The 18,138-nt window shown below is 35.8% G+C and overlaps 1 protein-coding gene across 1 annotated transcript; it reads left to right on the top strand.

Moving 5' to 3' along the window:
• Nucleotides 1-1,808: 1,808 nt before the first annotated feature.
• Nucleotides 1,809-6,091, top strand: LOC139868579 (uncharacterized). The gene is made up of 3 exons (XM_071856915.1): nucleotides 1,809-3,389; nucleotides 4,079-5,621; nucleotides 5,676-6,091. Exons 1-3 carry the CDS (start codon nucleotides 1,809-1,811, stop codon nucleotides 6,089-6,091), a joined length of 3,540 nt encoding a protein of 1,179 aa, XP_071713016.1.
• The last annotated feature ends 12,047 nt before the right edge of the window (nucleotides 6,092-18,138 follow it).

Below are 18,138 nucleotides of genomic sequence, written 5' to 3'. Positions count from 1 at the left end.
TTTAAAAATATAGTGTAAAATAAGTCGTCTTCCTGTGGAACGAACCGGACTTACTAAAAACTATACTACTCTACGATTAGGTACACTGCCTATAGTGTTGTAGCAAGGTTTAGGTATATCCCATTTGTAAATAAATAATTAAAACTTGTGTTATTTGTAACGTATTTCGTAATAAAAATATATAACTATTTCGTACCCCCACGTTACATCATCACATCCCATGACAAATAAAAAGAAACATCACATTGATAAACTTATGAAGAAAGAAATGTGGTCCAGCGGTTGGTGGTCTGCCTCCTTTAGGGGATGTCAGGAGTTCGACCCCCGTTGGCTACATATTAAAAACACAATTTCAGGAGTTCGACCCCCTGACTACTTATTTTTAAGAACAGTTCCGATTAATCATTTTTAATCGGTCAATATTGATTGATGGGTCAAAATTGAATTTGGTAATCAAAGCGGTCAAAGTCAAAATTGGTTAACATTTTAACATTAATTTAAACTAGAACTTTAGAGTTTTTTTATTAGCAAAATGAACAATTTTATACAATTATGTTAAAATTTATGTTTATCTAGTTTTTTTTTTATATATTTACACATGAATATGATTTTTGAAAATGTAATATTTAAGTATAAAGTACAATCCGATTAATCCCCAATTAATCTCCGGATTGTCGATTACTCTTTCCAAAGTCCCGACCGCTTAATCCCCGATTAACGAATTTTGCAACCTTGATTATAATAATTGGCTTTCAAACCTAGTGAAATACGGAGTACATTTTTCAAATGTTTACTTAAATATAACAGAAAATAAAATTAAAATAAAAAAAGATATGCAAACATAAAGTTATGAAATTCTGTTTTTGTCTACCATCAATAACTAGAATATGAATCTTCTGTCAGATTCTGTATCTAATCTTTTATTACCGAAATCATTCAGAACATGTTATCCTAAAATGGGTCAATAAACCACTCGGTGTGGGCGTATGGTCCACAAACTCTATGTTAAAATTTGGAAGCTTGTTCATCCCATTTGAAGTCATAAAATTTACCTACCCAAAAAGGCAAAACAATTTAAGTGAGGTATTGAAACAATATTACGTGAGCAATTCTTGAAGTTATCCAAATTTTCTAGTCGTGTCTCTAAAGTTTTTTTTTGACATGGATCATTTGCAAACTACAAAGATGATTACATAATAAAAACTTTAAGAATACAACTAGTAGTTTGTAATAGCGTAATCGATTGAAAATGCATCAAATTTTTATCATTTTCTTATTATGCGCATCTTACCTCAAAATTTTATATTGTGTGCAATCAATATTTAATTCGCACTATTGAATGCATTCAATGGACAATAGCAAGTAATCGATTTAAGTGTATCCGGTCACCTCATCGAAAATGCATTGAACTTTCAGTCATTTTCAATTGTCGGCCTTCAACTTTCAAATTATTGGATACATACGTTGTTGAAATAAAGGATCAGAACTTAGTAAGCTCATCATTTCCTATAAAGATAGTTGACCAGGGTTGACCAGCGTTGACCAAGGGTTGACTAACGGCTAGTTCCTCTTTTAGTCAAAAGGCAGATTCCTTCAAAAGTAACAAAGCTCCATTCCAAATTAGGAATTAGTTGTTACAACTTTTATCTTATAAATAGATTAGCATTTCATTGTAAAAACCAATTCAAGCTTGTATTATATCATATTATCAATCATACAAATACAAACGATCAGTTTTTTCTTTGCAATTGCTTTCTTAACATGGTATCAGAGCGGGTGTGCTGATCTTGGATCATAGCAACACTTTTATGGCTCAATCATCTACCAAAAACAAAGCTACCATGTCAAAAATTGACGGTAGCTCAGAAATCAAAGCTGCCATGTCAATTTTTGACGGTAGCTCAACAAATACTTTCATCAATAGAAAGTTTAACAGCCCACAAAACCAAGATGTAACCACACAAAATGAAAGAAGTTACCTGGATGCCTTATGTAATCCGTCTACCACTGCCAAAACAAAAACCACCAAAACAGAAACCATCATTCCAAGCCACCATCGACAACCACAACAGTCCAGTTGCATATACTGTGGTATATCAGGACACACGATAATCCAGTGTTTTGAACTTATTGGTTATCCCGAGTGGTGGAGCAAACGGAAACCGGGCAGAGTCGTGACAGCAGTGACCGGGGGCAACCGTACGGCTACCAGCAATGGCACCTTAACAGGTAATTCTAACCCCAATCTAATGCTTCAGTCGCAAAAAAGGGTGAGAAAAGAACTCTCAAACCCAAAATTACTTGAAACAACTGAACAAAAATTAAAGGACTCCAAACTTATTTGTTGTAAATTGAAGAGGGTAAACCCTAATCGGTTTCATTCCCTTCAAGAAATGGGCGAAGATGGGGAATTAAATCCTGATTATGGATTGAATTTGTGTCATATGGCCAATAGCAGAAGAAAACACTCGAACCCTAATTTTGTTTGTTGTTCGAATGGAATGAAACAATACCAAAAGGTGGACGGTTTTTTATCACATCATAATAGTGCACTTAAAGTCCACTCTACAGCCCAAAACTCCTTTAAATTAAAATGGAACAAAGGCCAAGCCCAACAACCAAATGTTCTTAATAGGAAAAAGAGTGAGCTTATAAGTAATGAACAGACCCAAAATCATGTTATGAATAAAAGATCTAAGCAGGCCCAAAACTCATATTTTTTAGAAAATAAACATTTAAATAACGATCATCCTATCGGAAAAGCTAATATTATTTCAAATGACGTAAAAAATAATGAATGGATTTTTGACTGCGGTGCTACTCACACCATGACTTTTGAAAAATCTGATTTTTATTCCGAATCAAAACCCCGTGTTAATAAAATTCAAACTGCTAATGGAGGGATTGTACAGGTTGAAGGGGGTGGGAGAAATGAAATTACTCCGACTATGAAATTATCAAATTGCTTGTACATTCCAACCCTTTCCCATAAACTCTTATCCGTTAGCCATGTTACAAAAGAATTAAATTGTTCTGTTTTACTACACCCCACATTCTGTATCCTTCAAGATATCAGGACTGGGGTGATTATTGGGCGTGTTACCGAACGGGGTGGGTTATACTATGTAGACGAAGTAACCCAACAAGGTACTGTGATGCTTGCACACGGAACACCTTATAGGGAGGCGTGGTTATGGCATAGGAGATTGGGTCACCCTTCTACCGGATATTTACGTACTTTATTCCCTAGTCTTTTTCCATCTAATGTTAATTTAAATTGTGAAACTTGTATTTTGGCCAAAAGCCACCGAAGTACTTTTAAACCTAGTAATACTAGAAAAGATGTACCGTTTGCTTTAATTCATTCTGATGTATGGGGTCCTGCACCAGTTATTGGGGGGGGGGGGATTTCCGGTACTTTGTCTTATTTATTGATGATCATTCACGAATGACTTGGATTTATTTTTTAACCCACAAATCAGAAGTTTTTGATAAATTTTCTCACTTTTATAAAATGGTACAAACCCAATTTAACAAAAATATACAAATCTTAAGATCCGATAATGGGGGTGAGTTTGTCAATACTTCAATGAAACAATTTTGTGAAGAGAAAGGGATTATTCACCAAACATCGTGTGCTCATACTCCCGAACAAAATGGAGTAGCTGAACGAAAAAATCAACTACTTTTAGAAATGACAAGAGCTTTATTAATTGAATCCAAGGTTCCAAAGAGTTTTTGGCCCCAAGCTCTTGCTTTCGCTACCTATCTTATCAACCGTTTACCCACTAAAATTTTGGGCACAAAAACTCCCAAAGATACTCTTTCCCAATTCCATACCCTCCCGACTTCATTTAGCATTGAACCTCGAATATTTGGGTGCTCGGTCTTTGTCCATATTCCAAAACATGAGCGCACCAAGTTTGATCCATGTGCGAAAAAATGTGTCATGGTTGGCTATGGAATAAACCAAAAAGGATATCGGTGTTATAGTCCCAAAAGACGTCATGTTTTTACTACAATGAACTGTGACTTTGTTGAAACTGAATATTTTTATAATACCCAACTCACGAGTGAGGGGGAAAACGAGGATAATGACACTCTAAGTTGGATACAATGGACACCCAAACCTGACAATATCCAAATCCCAATATCAAATCCCGACAATATCCAAATTCCAACACTAAATACCGAAAATATCCAAACATCAACACCAACACCGAATCCCGAGACACTAAATACTACAACACAAGACGAACCAGAATGTTCAAATCAAAGTGAATCAACTCAACAAATTCCCGACGAACCACAAAGTTCAAGTCACGAATCAACTCAGCAAATTCCAGTTGAACCTGTTGCAAGTCAGAATGAATCAAATGAAGGTTATGTACTTCCTCCAAGAGCTAACAGGGGAGTTCCACCTAAAAGATATGGTCCCGAGAAAGAAGCTCTTAGATCGAGATATCCGATGGTGAATATTGCCAAAGGAAATTTATCAGAAGAAGCAAAGAAATTCAATTCCGCGATATACTCTGAAAAAATACCAACTACCGTAGAACAAACGCTGAAATCAAAAAACTGGAGAAAGGCGATGGAAGTGGAAATGGAAGCTTTGAGGAAAAGTGATACATGGGAAAAATGTATTCTTCCTCAAGAGAAGAAGCCAGTAGGATGTCGATGGGTGTTTACAATAAAACACAAACCAGATGGCACAATTGAAAGATACAAAGCCCAACTAGTTGCCAAGGGATATACTCAGACTTATGGGATAGACTATTCTGAGACTTTCTCACCAGTGGCTAAAATTGACACCATTAGCGTTCTCTTCTCTGTTGCCGCAAATAAAGGATGGCCCCTTCACCAATTTGATGTGAAAAATGCTTTTCTACACGGAGAGCTCAAGGAAGAGGTTTATATGCAAGCTCCACCAGGATTCTCAGAAAACTTCAAAAATAGGGAAGTTTGTCGCCTTAAAAAATCTTTATATGGGCTAAAACAATCCCCTCGGGCTTGGTTTGGGAAATTTACCTTAGCAATGAAAAAATATGGCTATAAACAAAGTAACTCGGATCACACACTATTTTTCAAACAAAGAAATCAACTAATCACTTGCTTAATTATCTATGTCGATGATATGATAATTACAGGAAATGACAAAAATGAATTTTTCAACTTAAAAGCAAATTTGTCAAATGAATTCGAAATGAAAGATCTTGGAATGTTAAAATATTTTTTGGGAATCGAAGTTCTTAGATCTCAACAAGGAATTTTTATATGCCAAAAGAAATATGTGCTTGATCTACTTGCTGAAACAGGAATGATAGACTGCAAACCAGCCGAGACTCCTGCAATCCCAAACCAGAAGCTGTTTATTGAAGAAGGGGTTGAACTTGCAGATCAAGAGCAGTATCAAAGGATCGTTGGAAAACTGATCTACCTTGCTCATACTCGGCCAGATATAGCGTATCCAGTAGGGGTTGTCAGCCAATTTATGCATCACCCTCAAGTACATCACATGGAAGCTGTATGGAGAATCATCAGATACCTCAAAGGAACAGCTGGACATGGAGTGGTATTCAAAAACAACGGACACCTCAAAACTCAGATATATACAGATGCAGGTTAGGGAGGTGAAAAAGGAGACAGAAAATCCATATCAGGGTATTTTACCTCAGTTGGCGGAAACCTGGTTACATGGAAAAGTAAAAAACAAAAGGTTGTTGCTCTGTCAAGTGCTGAAGCTAAATTCAGAGGGATAGCACGAGGAGTTCAAGAAGCGTTATGGATCCGAAAGCTACTAACAGAGATCAGATTTCCACCAGAAGACACTAGTCGGATTTTTTTCGGCAACGAAGCAGCCATTGCTATTTCAGAAAACCCAGTTCAACATGATCGGACAAAACATGTTGAAATTGACAGACACTTTATCAAGGAAAAGCTTGAAGCTAAAATCATCTCACTACCATTTGTGAGATCAAAAGACCAGCTCGCAGACATCCTCACCAAATCAGTTAATGGAAGGCTATTCAACGAAGTATTGGTCAAGTTGAATTTTGGAGATCCCACTATTCAACTTGAGGGGGAGTGTTGAAATAAAGGATCAGAACTTAGTAAGCTCATCATTTCCTATAAAGATAGTTGACCAGGGTTGACCAGCGTTGACCAAGGGTTGACTAACGGCTAGTTCCTCTTTTAGTCAAAAGGCAGATTCCTTCAAAAGTAACAAAGCTCCATTCCAAATTAGGAATTAGTTGTTACAACTTTTATCTTATAAATAGATTAGCATTTCATTGTAAAAACCAATTCAAGCTTGTATTATATCATATTATCAATCATACAAATACAAACGATCAGTTTTTTCTTTGCAATTACTTTCTTAACATACGTCTTCATTAAAACTCATCTATCTTATTTCTAATCTTCTACAAAATTCCTAAAACTATGTTATATAGAATTTCAAATGAGGTATTTAAAGCCGACTTAAAAGTGACGAGAATTATTAACAAGTTAAGACGGATGAGTTTTGATGAAGTGAAACAACCCAACCCGTATTTAACACGAGTATTTTTTTTTATAATTAAACACTTACGCGCCATTCAAATGATGTAAACCAATCCATACGACCCATTAAAACATGCAACAAGTTTAATGTTTACAAAAAGGCACGAAGGCCAATAATTAAATGTAATACAAGTTCGACCCATTAAAATGATAGTTTTAATCCAAACTACACCCGAGCATGGTTTGAGGCTAAACTACCCAAAACGCGAGGCTGACTTCAAAACTTCAACAATGATCTAACACGGGGAACTAGTATCCAACAACCCCTTCCCTTTATCCACACTTGCATCTAAAAAGATAAACAACAAGAGGGGTAAGCTAACGCTTAGTGAATGCAATAATTATACATGTGCATATATAATCTACTTACTTGCAATCACTTACACAATACCGCATACAAGCTAGCAATTCAACAACCATGCAAACATCATGCATAAACTACTATCCACAATTCACAATAAGCTGGCAACAACAATAGCATATAGTTCACAAATTAATATGCTAACTACAAATTCACACAACCATGGTTAACCAACCGTATAAGGGAACGGTACTTGAAAGACCGCCGGAGTTCATAACATCCATTAGTGTTACTTAACACCGCGTAAACACTAATTCCCCGGGTGATGTCTTAAACACCGCGACTAACTCACCCCTATGACAATGTGGTGTCTTGAACACCGCGACTATCCCACATGTCAATCAAACCCGTGAGTGGTGTCTTGAACACCGCGACAATCTCACTCCCATGACAATATGGCGTCTTGAACACCGCGACTATTCCACATGTCAATTAACCAATGAGTGGTGTCTTGAACACCGCGACAATCCCACTCGTTACATAGAATGTGGTGTCTTAAACACCGCGACTATGCCACATTCCATGCTACACAAATAAATACATTATATACGTACACGCATAATTATTCCACTCACCTTATTGCCTTTGGTGAACTAGGAATCAAGCTCGCAACCTTCAATGCAATGCACCTATCACATTATGCATTTAATTAACATACAAACTAGTGGAATTAACCACCAACACTTACTCTTGAACATTTAATGACCTAATGCATTAAATGACTCACATCCACTAAAACCGCCCATTAATGGCCATGACTCGTCATAAATCACTAAAAGCTAGTGATTAGAGTCTACTAACACCAACTAACACAATTTATGGGTATTTCATACCCATCTCATCCAACTAGGTCAACAATTCACTCATGTGACCCATTTTAAAACTTAGACTTACAAGTTTTGGTCAAACTTAACCCATGAACATTCTTTCATTATTTCACAAGTGTATTAGTGACTAACAACACCATTAACACTTACAAATCCCAAATTACATGACCAAACCCCAGATTAACACCATTTGGGTTTCCTTACATCAACTTAACCCAAATTCACCCATTAATTCCCCAAATAGGTCTTACAAGTCTCAAATGACCAAGCCCTAGTCATAAATTAACTAAAACTCAAAATATGGAGTTAAGACTTACCAACACTATCCACTCGTAGCTAAGAACGAGGAGAACAATATTACTTCTTGCTCCAAAGATCGAATCTCAAATCTTCACTCTCAAATCTCACTTTGAATCTAAATGGGTTTAGTGTTTTGAGAGGAAATAGAGAAATAAAATGGAAAAGAAATGAATAAAATGAGATAAGTGGCTGGGATTTAGAGTCCCAATCAGATCTACACGCGAAAAGATGAATATACCCTCGAACTACACCTTTTAAAAACTGAATTCGGAACCAGTTCTGCCAGTGGGTCGCGACGCGACCACCAAATGCCGCGGCGCAGCGATTCGCATGAAATTCGAGTTGTTTGATTCCCTAACTGATTCTGGTTTGTGTTGATTATCGCGGCGCGACCAGCGCCCTCGCGGCGCGACATTTGCCCACGACTGAACACTTCGACAATTCTAAACCAACTATCGATTTACTTGACTTTTACGCTTCGTTCTCGCTTCTCTTATACATCTAATCTTCATCATAAGGCCTCACTCGACATCATACACCCCTAAACCATGTGTATACTCGTACACACACATTTTTACATGCGTAATATATACATACATATGTGTATATATATCGTACACATCAAATTAATACTTTATGTCATTTAATCACATAAACAACAAAATATAAGCGTACTAACGATTAAATATGTACCTTAATTTATGTACGTGAAAAACGGGATGTTACAACTCTCCCCCACTTGAATCGGAGCGCGTCCTCGCGATCCAAGCCGCATGACAAGCTGGTAGGTAAACCAAAACGAACTCTTCGGATTCCCATGTAAACTCGGAACCCTTTCGATGTCGCCATTGCACTTTGTAAGTTCTAACCTCTTTGTTTCGCAACATTTTAACCTTTTCATCAAGGATTGCGATCGGCTCTTCAACGTACTCTAGCTTATTATTCAACGCTATCTCATCTAATGGCACCCAAGTCGAGTCATCCGCAAGACACTTACGGAGATGGGAAACATGAAATGTGTTATGGATTCCCGCAAGTTCTTCGGGTAACTCTAGTTAATAAGTAACCTCACCAACGCGAGCCAAAACCTTGAAAGGACCAATAAACCGAGGAGCTAACTTTCCTCGTTTTCGAAACCGAATCACACCCTTCCATAGAGAAACCTTAAGCATCACCATGTCACCTTCTTGAAACTCAATCGGTCGCCTTCCTTTATCGGCATAAGATTTTTGTCTATCTTGCGCTACCTTAAGTCAAGCCCGAATCATCTCAATCTTACTATTCGTCTCTAGGACCAAATCGGTACTCCCGATTTCTCGTTGACCCACTTCACCCCAACAAATAGGAGTTCGACATTTAAGCCCATAAAGCATCTCATAAGGTGGCATTCCAATACTAGTGTGATAACTATTATTGTACGAGAATTCCACCAAAGGTAAGTGCTCATCCCAACTACCACCGAAATCAATAACACACGCCCTTAACATATCCTACAACGTTTGATTCGTACGCTCGGTTTGACCGTCCATTTGAGGATGATACGCCGTGCTCATTTTCAACTGAGTACCCATATCTTCATGAAACTTATTCCAAAACCGAGAAGTGAAACGAGTATCTCGATCCGAAATAATGGATATAGGAACCCCATGTCTCGATATCACCTCCTTGATAAACAACTTGGACAAAGTCTTCGACGATATCGTTTCCCGAATGGGAAGAAACAAAGCATTCTTCGTCAATCGATGAACTATTACCCAAATTGTATCACATTGGGTTCTCGCCCTCTTTGGTAACTTGGTAATGAAGTCCATGGTAATGTGCTCCCATTTCCATTTTGGGACTTCCAATGGTTGAAGCTTACCGTACGGCTTTTGGTGTTCGGCTTTAACTTGCAAACACGTGACGCATTGTTCAATATACTTAACAACATCACGTTTCATGCTGGGCCACCAATACACTTTCTTCAAATCATAATACATCTTTGTTGCACCAGAATGAATGGAATACTTTGACTAATGTGCTTCATCAAGTAGCACTTGTCGGTAGCCACCCATCTTAGGCACCCACGCTCTTCCTCGAAAAGTTAACAAACCATGAGGGCCTAAGGTAATGGACTCCGTTTGCCCCACGATTCGTTCTTCATGTTTATTGTTAACAAAAGCTTCAATTTGAATCTTGCCAAACTTTACAAGAAAATCGTTAGTAATAATCATGCGTAACGATCCTACTCGTATCGCCGGATGTTGACTCTTTCTACTTAATGCATCCGCGACCACATTCGCCTTACCCGGATGATAAAGTATTTCACAATCATAATCCTTTACCACATCCATCCATCTACGTTGACGATAATTCAAATCTCGTTGATTAAAGAGATGTTTCAAACTCTTATGATCCGAATAGATCGTACACTTGACACCATACAAGTAGTGGCGCCAAATTTTCAACGCATGTACCACCGCCGCCAATTCAAGATCATGAGTCGGGTATCTCTTTTCGTGTTCCTTTAATTGTCGAGAGTCGTAAGCGATGGCTTTACCTCTTTGCATTAGAACACACCCGATTCCATTTAATGAGGCATTACAATAAACCGTCATATCTTCAATCCCTTCCGGTAATACCAACACCGGAGCTTGACACAATTTCTCCTTTAATAATTGGAAAGCAATTTCTTGCTCGTTTTCACAATTAAACCTCACGTTCTTCCTCGTCAACTTCGTCAAAGGAGAAGCAATTTTAGAAAAGTCTTGGATAAACCGACGATAATAACCGGTCAATCCGAGAAAACTTCGTATTTCCGTAGGCGTAGTCGGTTTTCCCCAATTCTTCACCGTCTCTATCTTCCCCGGATCTACTTGAATACCTTCCTTATTCACAATATGGCCAAGGAATTGCACTTCTCTTAGCCAAAATTCATATTTGGAGAATTTAGCATACAACTTCTCCTTCCGCAACGTCTTCAACACTTCACACAAATGGTGTTCACGTTCCTTCATACTCTTAGAATAAACAAGTATGTTGTCAGTGAACACATTTACCGACTTGTCCAACATAGGTTGGCACTGTAACGACCCTGGATTTTCCAACTTTAATTATTAATATTTATTATTAATACTTGCGCTTTAATAAATGTATTTTTTATACATTTTACTTGTTACCGTATTTGACTTTACATGTCCCGACTTGTCTTTGTGACACACGTACTTTTCACGAATAATATTTTGAACATTATTTACGTTCATGATTAATTATTATTAATCATTTTTAATTAACTAGTGTAAGTAGTTAATTACTTGGGCTTTTATTTAATTTGTTGCTTACTTGGACTTGGGCTTGTATTAATGGACTTGGAAGCCCACCCTACTTCTCTTAATGGACTAGTTGTGAGCCCACTATATTACTAGTAACTTATTAAGGCTTAAACTAGATTAATTAAGTGAATAAGGAGACAAATACTTCAAGCATGTTTGCACCTCTTTCCCATGCAATTTAACTTTAATCCATTTTAAGCTTACACCATCTCCCAACACTTGAAAGATTGCTTTTGACCTTGCCTCTTTTGGCTCCTTTGGCCGTCAGCTTTGATGGGCATGAAAGGGAGTTCAAGTTTCAATTTTTGTTACTTATTTGCTAGTGTACTACTTCATTTTCTCACACACAAACTTACACTTTCTTTCTCTCATCTCTTTTCTATCAAACTTGTAAGTAACAAAGCTTTATTTTCTTTCTTTTTCTTCCACTAAAACCGAATTACTAGCATCATCATTCTTACTTGTTTTGCTACTTGTTTGATTGTTTGTTGTTGTTTGTTGTTAAAGATCAAGTTTTCTAACTTGTATCTTCATGTAATCTTGGTTACTTTCATCTTTGTTTGATGAAGAACCAAGAACAAGGATTTAAGTTCTATAACTTATGGTTCTACACTTAAAATGTTATAAGATTTAAAGTTCATAAGCTTTATAATCATACTTGTGTTCATGTTTTGTAGACTTAAAGTTTACTTTCCTAAGATCCAAACTTTGATTTGAATCTTCTTAAGTACGAAACAAACATGAACATAATACTTGTAACCTTAGTTTATTTCTTCATTTTATGTACTTTAAATTCGTGATTTTGTAAGCTTGGTCAAGTATTACTAGTTAAACTTGATCTCATATTTCTTGAAACTAAAGTTAAACTTTATAAGTTCAAGAACATGGAAGTTTAACTTTCTAGTTATAACTTCATTAACTTATGTTGGATCTAAGTTTCTATAGCTTATGGTCTTCCAATTTTGTTTAAAACAAGAGCTTATGAGCTTATATACATTTTACAAGATAAAAATCTAAGTTTCATAACTTATGGTTTTATTAAAGTGTAGATCCAAGTTTTGTAACTTAGGATCTAACTTAAGAACACTAGATCTAGACTTTCTAGTCTAGGATCTTTAAGATCTAACTAAGATCTAAATTCTACAACTTAAGATCTTGTTTACTTAGTTTACTTTCAAGTTTATAGCTTAATATTATTATTAGAACTCATGTATGTGTCGGATCTAAGATCTTGATGTAACTTTGGTTCATCAACCTACTTGCAACACTTAAATGAGTTGTGCTACTTATCTTAGACATACATTAGTGTTATGATGGTCAAAACTTGGTAAAAATGATGTAAACACATCAACGAGTTATACACTTGAAGCTATAAGCATCAAGGATGAGAACCGTGATGAGCATCAAGCACCAAGAACCCACTGGAGCACCTTACCTACTATTTGCCGGGTCTGATCAATAACCTGGACTACTGGAAAAGTTGATTTTCAGCTAGTTCGGTTCGAGTAGATGATTTTCCATTTAGGCCTCGTCTTAATCCGAGTTACGGTTTAGGATTTATGGCCTTCCGAAAGTCACTACACCCTTTTAACGTTGTGTTGAAATTTCTGACCTACTCGCACTTAAACCATCACCACAGACAAACGAACACGAGTTTGGTTCTGTAAATTGTTCAGCCTCTAGAGGACTCATATACGGAGCCATGGCCACTGGTCTCACCTCATTTCAGTTTGTATAGAGGTCGTGGCGACTGAACGAAGTCAGCCTTTATTTCAAACTCTATTCTTGATTGAAACTTACTTTACACTTTTTGATTAATGGTGAATGATGATGATACTTAAGACCTAATTTACATACTTTTAAATCTTTGGGAATGATTTACTGACTTAGTAACTCTTGACTTAGGTTGAGGACCTTTTGGACAAACTACTTGCTTACTTTCCCGAATCAACTTTACTACTTTTCACTGTGAGTTATAGCATCCCTTTTTTACTTTAACTATTTTGGGAACTGAGAATACATGTGCATTTTATATTTTACATACTAGGCACGAGTGCTTAAACTTTATATAAGTGTGGATTATTGATGTTATGCGAGGTGTATACGAAATAGTTATATTTTTATTGTGAAATACTATTAAATATGATACAATCTTACACAAGTTATTTATTTATTTATAGAGTGGATATACCTAAACCTTGCTACAACACTTATAGGCAGTGTACCTAATCGTAGAGTAGTGTAATTTTTAGTAAGTCTGGTTCGTTCCGCAGGGAGCTAGCCAAGTTTAACGCTATATTTTTTTAAAAACTATATTTGTATTAATATATATATAAGTAATATTATTATTATTATTATAAAAGGGGGGTTTTTACCGTTTAATGACCGGTTTGTCAATTTTTTGTCTTAAGTCACAATTAAAACCTAATGTAAAATATTATAAATAAATATAACATAATTTAAAGCGTAAAGTAAATGAAGATAAATAAAAGTGCGATAAATAAAAGTGCGATAAATAAAATGACGATAAATAAAATTGCCATACTTAAAAAGTACGATAATTAAAAGTGCGATAAGATATAAAATAAAGGAATTATGCTTATTTAAACTTTCGTAATCATGATGTTCGACGTGTTGATTTTAGTTTATTACCATGGGTTAATTGTCCTTTGTCCTGGATTATTCGATATGTCCATCTGGTTTTTGTCCATAACAGTCCATCAGTCATAAATATAAAGTCCGAGTGTCCTCGTCAAATTATCCTTATACCCGAAATCAAATATTCAAACTAATTGAGGACTTAAACTGTAATAAGGTTTTAATACATTGTTAATTATTACACCAGGTTATCGACTGTATGCAATCCAAGGTTTTAATACTTTATTAACAATTACACCAAGTGTCCTTGCATGTAATCCACCCCTGTTTTAATGAGTCCATTGACTATTAATTCATTCCTGTGTCCGGTTAAATGAACGATTATTAGTACTTATAAATATCCCGCCCATCGTGTCCGATCGAGTGTATGTGGTTATTTATAATTACCTCAAATTGTAAATCTCTATATTAAATTAACGAACTATCATTCAGTTAAACAAATATAAAGTCCATTAATAGCCCATAGTCTAATTTCCACAAGTGTCGGTCTTTTGTCTAAACCTCAATTATGGTACAAAGTCCAATTACCCCGTCTTTAATATTTAGCCTAACATCACGATTACTTCGGCTTAAATAAACATAATAATAACTTAGCTACGAGACATTAATTTAAAAAGGTTGAACATAACTTACAATGAGTATTAACAGCGTAGTGTTACACGGACAAAATTTCGACTTACAAACTTAAAACATTTGCCACTATAACCTTATTATTATTAATCTTAAATTAAAATTAAAATTATAATATATATATATATATATATATATATATATATATATATATATATATATATATATATATATATATATATATATATGTTGAGAGAGTGCAGAGAAAGGAAAGAAAAAGATGTGTAAAATTCGTCCGAAATACGCTGCAATTTATAGATGTGGCCTGACACTTGAAGCCATGTGATCGCATGGTTTTAAATCTTCCTGACCATGCGATCGCATGGCCTGCTTTTCCAGCTCACCAAGCAAAAAAACGTGGGCTGCTGAGTTTATAATAATATATAATATAATATATATAATTTTATATAATTATATATATATTATATTATATTCTTGTGCATCGTTGACTTGTAATTTTAGCTCCGTTGAGTTGCGCGTTGATAGTTGGTTCATGTCCCGGTTCCGGATTTTCGAACGTCCTTTCGCATGATTTAATATCTTGTACTTTGCGTTTCGTACTCTTGTAACTTTTAGACGTTTTTCATCAATAATTTGAACCTCTTGGATTGTACTTTGTACTTTTTAGCGTTTTGGTCATTTGCGTCTTCAATTCGTCGAATCTGTCTTTTGTCTTCACCTTTTATTATTTAAATGAATATCACTTGTAAATAGAATAATTACAACCAAAAGCTTGTCTTTCTTGAAGGATAATGCTATGAAATATGTGTTCGTTTTTAGCATTATCAAATATTCCCACATTTGAGCGTTGCTTGTCCTCAAGCAATATAGAACTTTGAATAAAAACTTTACTAGAATCACTTCTATATTCTTCACACTTTGTACATCAGTGATTTTTATACAGCGGTATGAACAATGATATTAACATTGTGGTTTACTGTCCCTCTTGACTATAAAAATTTAGATCCTTTAAGGAAATTGGATCTTTATGAAAACTTTTGATCTTTTGAAGATTCAATCTAGCTTTTACCCTATATAAGTTTTCCGGAATAACCCTTCACCGGTGTTTGCAAATTGTTTTTGTGGGTTTTGTGGGTTTCAGAATTGAAAATTTTAGCTCAAAACTTATGGTTTTGTGTCACCCACTTGCTAACCTTGTATTAGGAAAGCAACACGTCCAGTTTACTTGCTCCGTATATTACCTTTTGGTAAACTACCGTCCGATTGTAAAGAAAAGCGTTGAACAAGCAACTATTAAGGCAATGTCCCGTGACATGCTTTTGATTATGGTCTATGTCGTGTCGGATGCAATTACTATCCTTTGTAGGAGTAATAGTAAAGATCACCCTATAGTTTTTTGGTCTGGCACAAGGTCCTGTCTTCGACCCTGCTATGCAACTACCGTTCTTACAGTTGACACCCGATTTGGTTCAGGTGACCTAATGAATTCCAGGTGAATTTCTAGGATTTTATGTTCAATGGTAATGAACGCATTAAAAATGAGTTTTCAGAAAACAAATCGGTTTGTAGTTTGATCAAAATATTTTCTCGTTCAAGCTCAAGTTTAGATATTATTGAATTCCATGAGTTTGTAATTCTCAATCTTTAAGGTCAATCTCAAGGATTGAGTAATATCAGGCTTAAAAGCTTATTTTTGATCTTTAAGGAGATTATCCTTTCTGGGGATCTGATTCATTAGTCTTATAAGCTAATTTGCACGGTGCCCCCCATTATACGAGACAGATCCTCTCATGGTTAGGATAAGTCTGACCACTTGGCGGCCCTGTTTGATGCTGAGGTCCGTGGATTTCCAGCTGATTTTCGAGAAAACTTTTCAAGGTTTTTCGTAGACTCTACAACTGGTCTGGACGACAACTTCCTGACCTAAATCAAGAAGCGCATGTCTTTTTCTCGGAAGACTTTACTTCCTTTTAAATTCCATTTATATTACAATAAACTGGGTAAAACTTGATTAAAATAATCCAAAACAAAAGTATCTTCAATTATTTGTACAAAAATATGTGATATATGTTCTAAATAACTTGGTAAATTTTTCCCACACTTGGCTTTTATTTTCCTTTCTTTGCCTTTTTATTTTTCTCTATTCCATTTTAAATGAATTCTAACATTTTTAGTTGTTTCTCAATTTATGTCCTTTACGAGGTAACAATAATTTCGGTGTTAACACCTAGTTTTATCGTTCATAAATATGTATAAACATGATTTTGAATTCATTTATTTGAAAAAAATGTAAACTTTTTACTAGAAGTGGGTAGTCAGTATATAAGACTAGGGTTGTTCTTTATTATCAGAGAGCACTAGATTCTAATACAACTACTGCGTTACTAGTATTTTTAATGGTAACCAAGTGTTTAAATTAAAATTTTAAAACCCGAAAGAATTTAACCTCTTTCCACACTTAAGATCCTGCAATGCCCTCATTTGCAAGAAATCAGTAACAATTATTGAGGGTGATTAACGTAGAAAATTGATTAAATTTTACCAAAGTTTTCAAACATATTGTTGTTTGCTTTGAATGATAAATGGGGCACATCATTTGTTCATTCCGTCTGTTGTTACATCACACTTGTTTTTCATTTTGTCGTCAAAATTAATAACTTTTGTTGAACTTAATGCCAGTCTTTGAAAATGCGCTGTTTTACCCTGTTGTGTAGATGAGATAAAATATATACAATACAAATATAAACATGCATGGTAATTTGAAATGGGACTTAATATCCCACTTTCAAATTACAAAAATGAAATATTAGTACAAAATAATAAAAATATTAAACATTACATTAAAGTATCAAAATGTTAAAATAGATAAAAATAATAAAAGAGAAGACATCACCAATGGAACACTATTGATTTGGATAGGGGTTCCAGTTCATATCGTCGTTCGGGTTCCATGGTTGGTGATAAGTGTTCTGGTATGCTTGATTGGGGTCATACAAGTCATAGGGTGGTCGCATGTCGGGCTGATGCGGTGGATAGTAAGCAGGCCGAGTCGGGATGTAGTTATTTGGTACCTGATATGATAGCTGGCTCATGATTTGGTGCTGATGAACTTGCTAGCTATCGTGTTGGCGTCGCCTGGAAGTCTCATACTCATTCGCGGCTTGCCACTGCTCATACCGACGATGCCTATCCTCATTAGTCATTTCTTCCTCATCTATACGCTGGAAAACGTTAGTAGCACTATCCCTAATGACATCCCTAATGTCATCCGCTTCCTCTATTTCCTCATTCGAACCCCTCACTACCTGTGGATGGAGGCCCTGATATGGTATTGCCTGATTGCGTCTCCTAGTCAATACCTTTGCACCTTGATAGACTTGCACATCTAAAGTCTCGTTCTGTTCCCTACATACCATCATCGGACCCCCTTGATCCCTATCAACACCTAAATACTCTCCAATGAGAGTAACAAAAATGCCTCCTCCTATTATTCCCCCATCCTGTATACCTTCCACCATTTTGGACAGAT

The sequence above is a fragment of the Rutidosis leptorrhynchoides genome, chromosome 9 (assembly GCF_046630445.1).
Source record: "Rutidosis leptorrhynchoides isolate AG116_Rl617_1_P2 chromosome 9, CSIRO_AGI_Rlap_v1, whole genome shotgun sequence".
In the NCBI taxonomy this organism is placed as follows: Eukaryota; Viridiplantae; Streptophyta; class Magnoliopsida; order Asterales; family Asteraceae; genus Rutidosis; species Rutidosis leptorrhynchoides.
The sequence above is the reverse complement of the archived record's forward strand: the minus strand, read 5'-3'. Positions and strand labels throughout refer to the sequence as shown.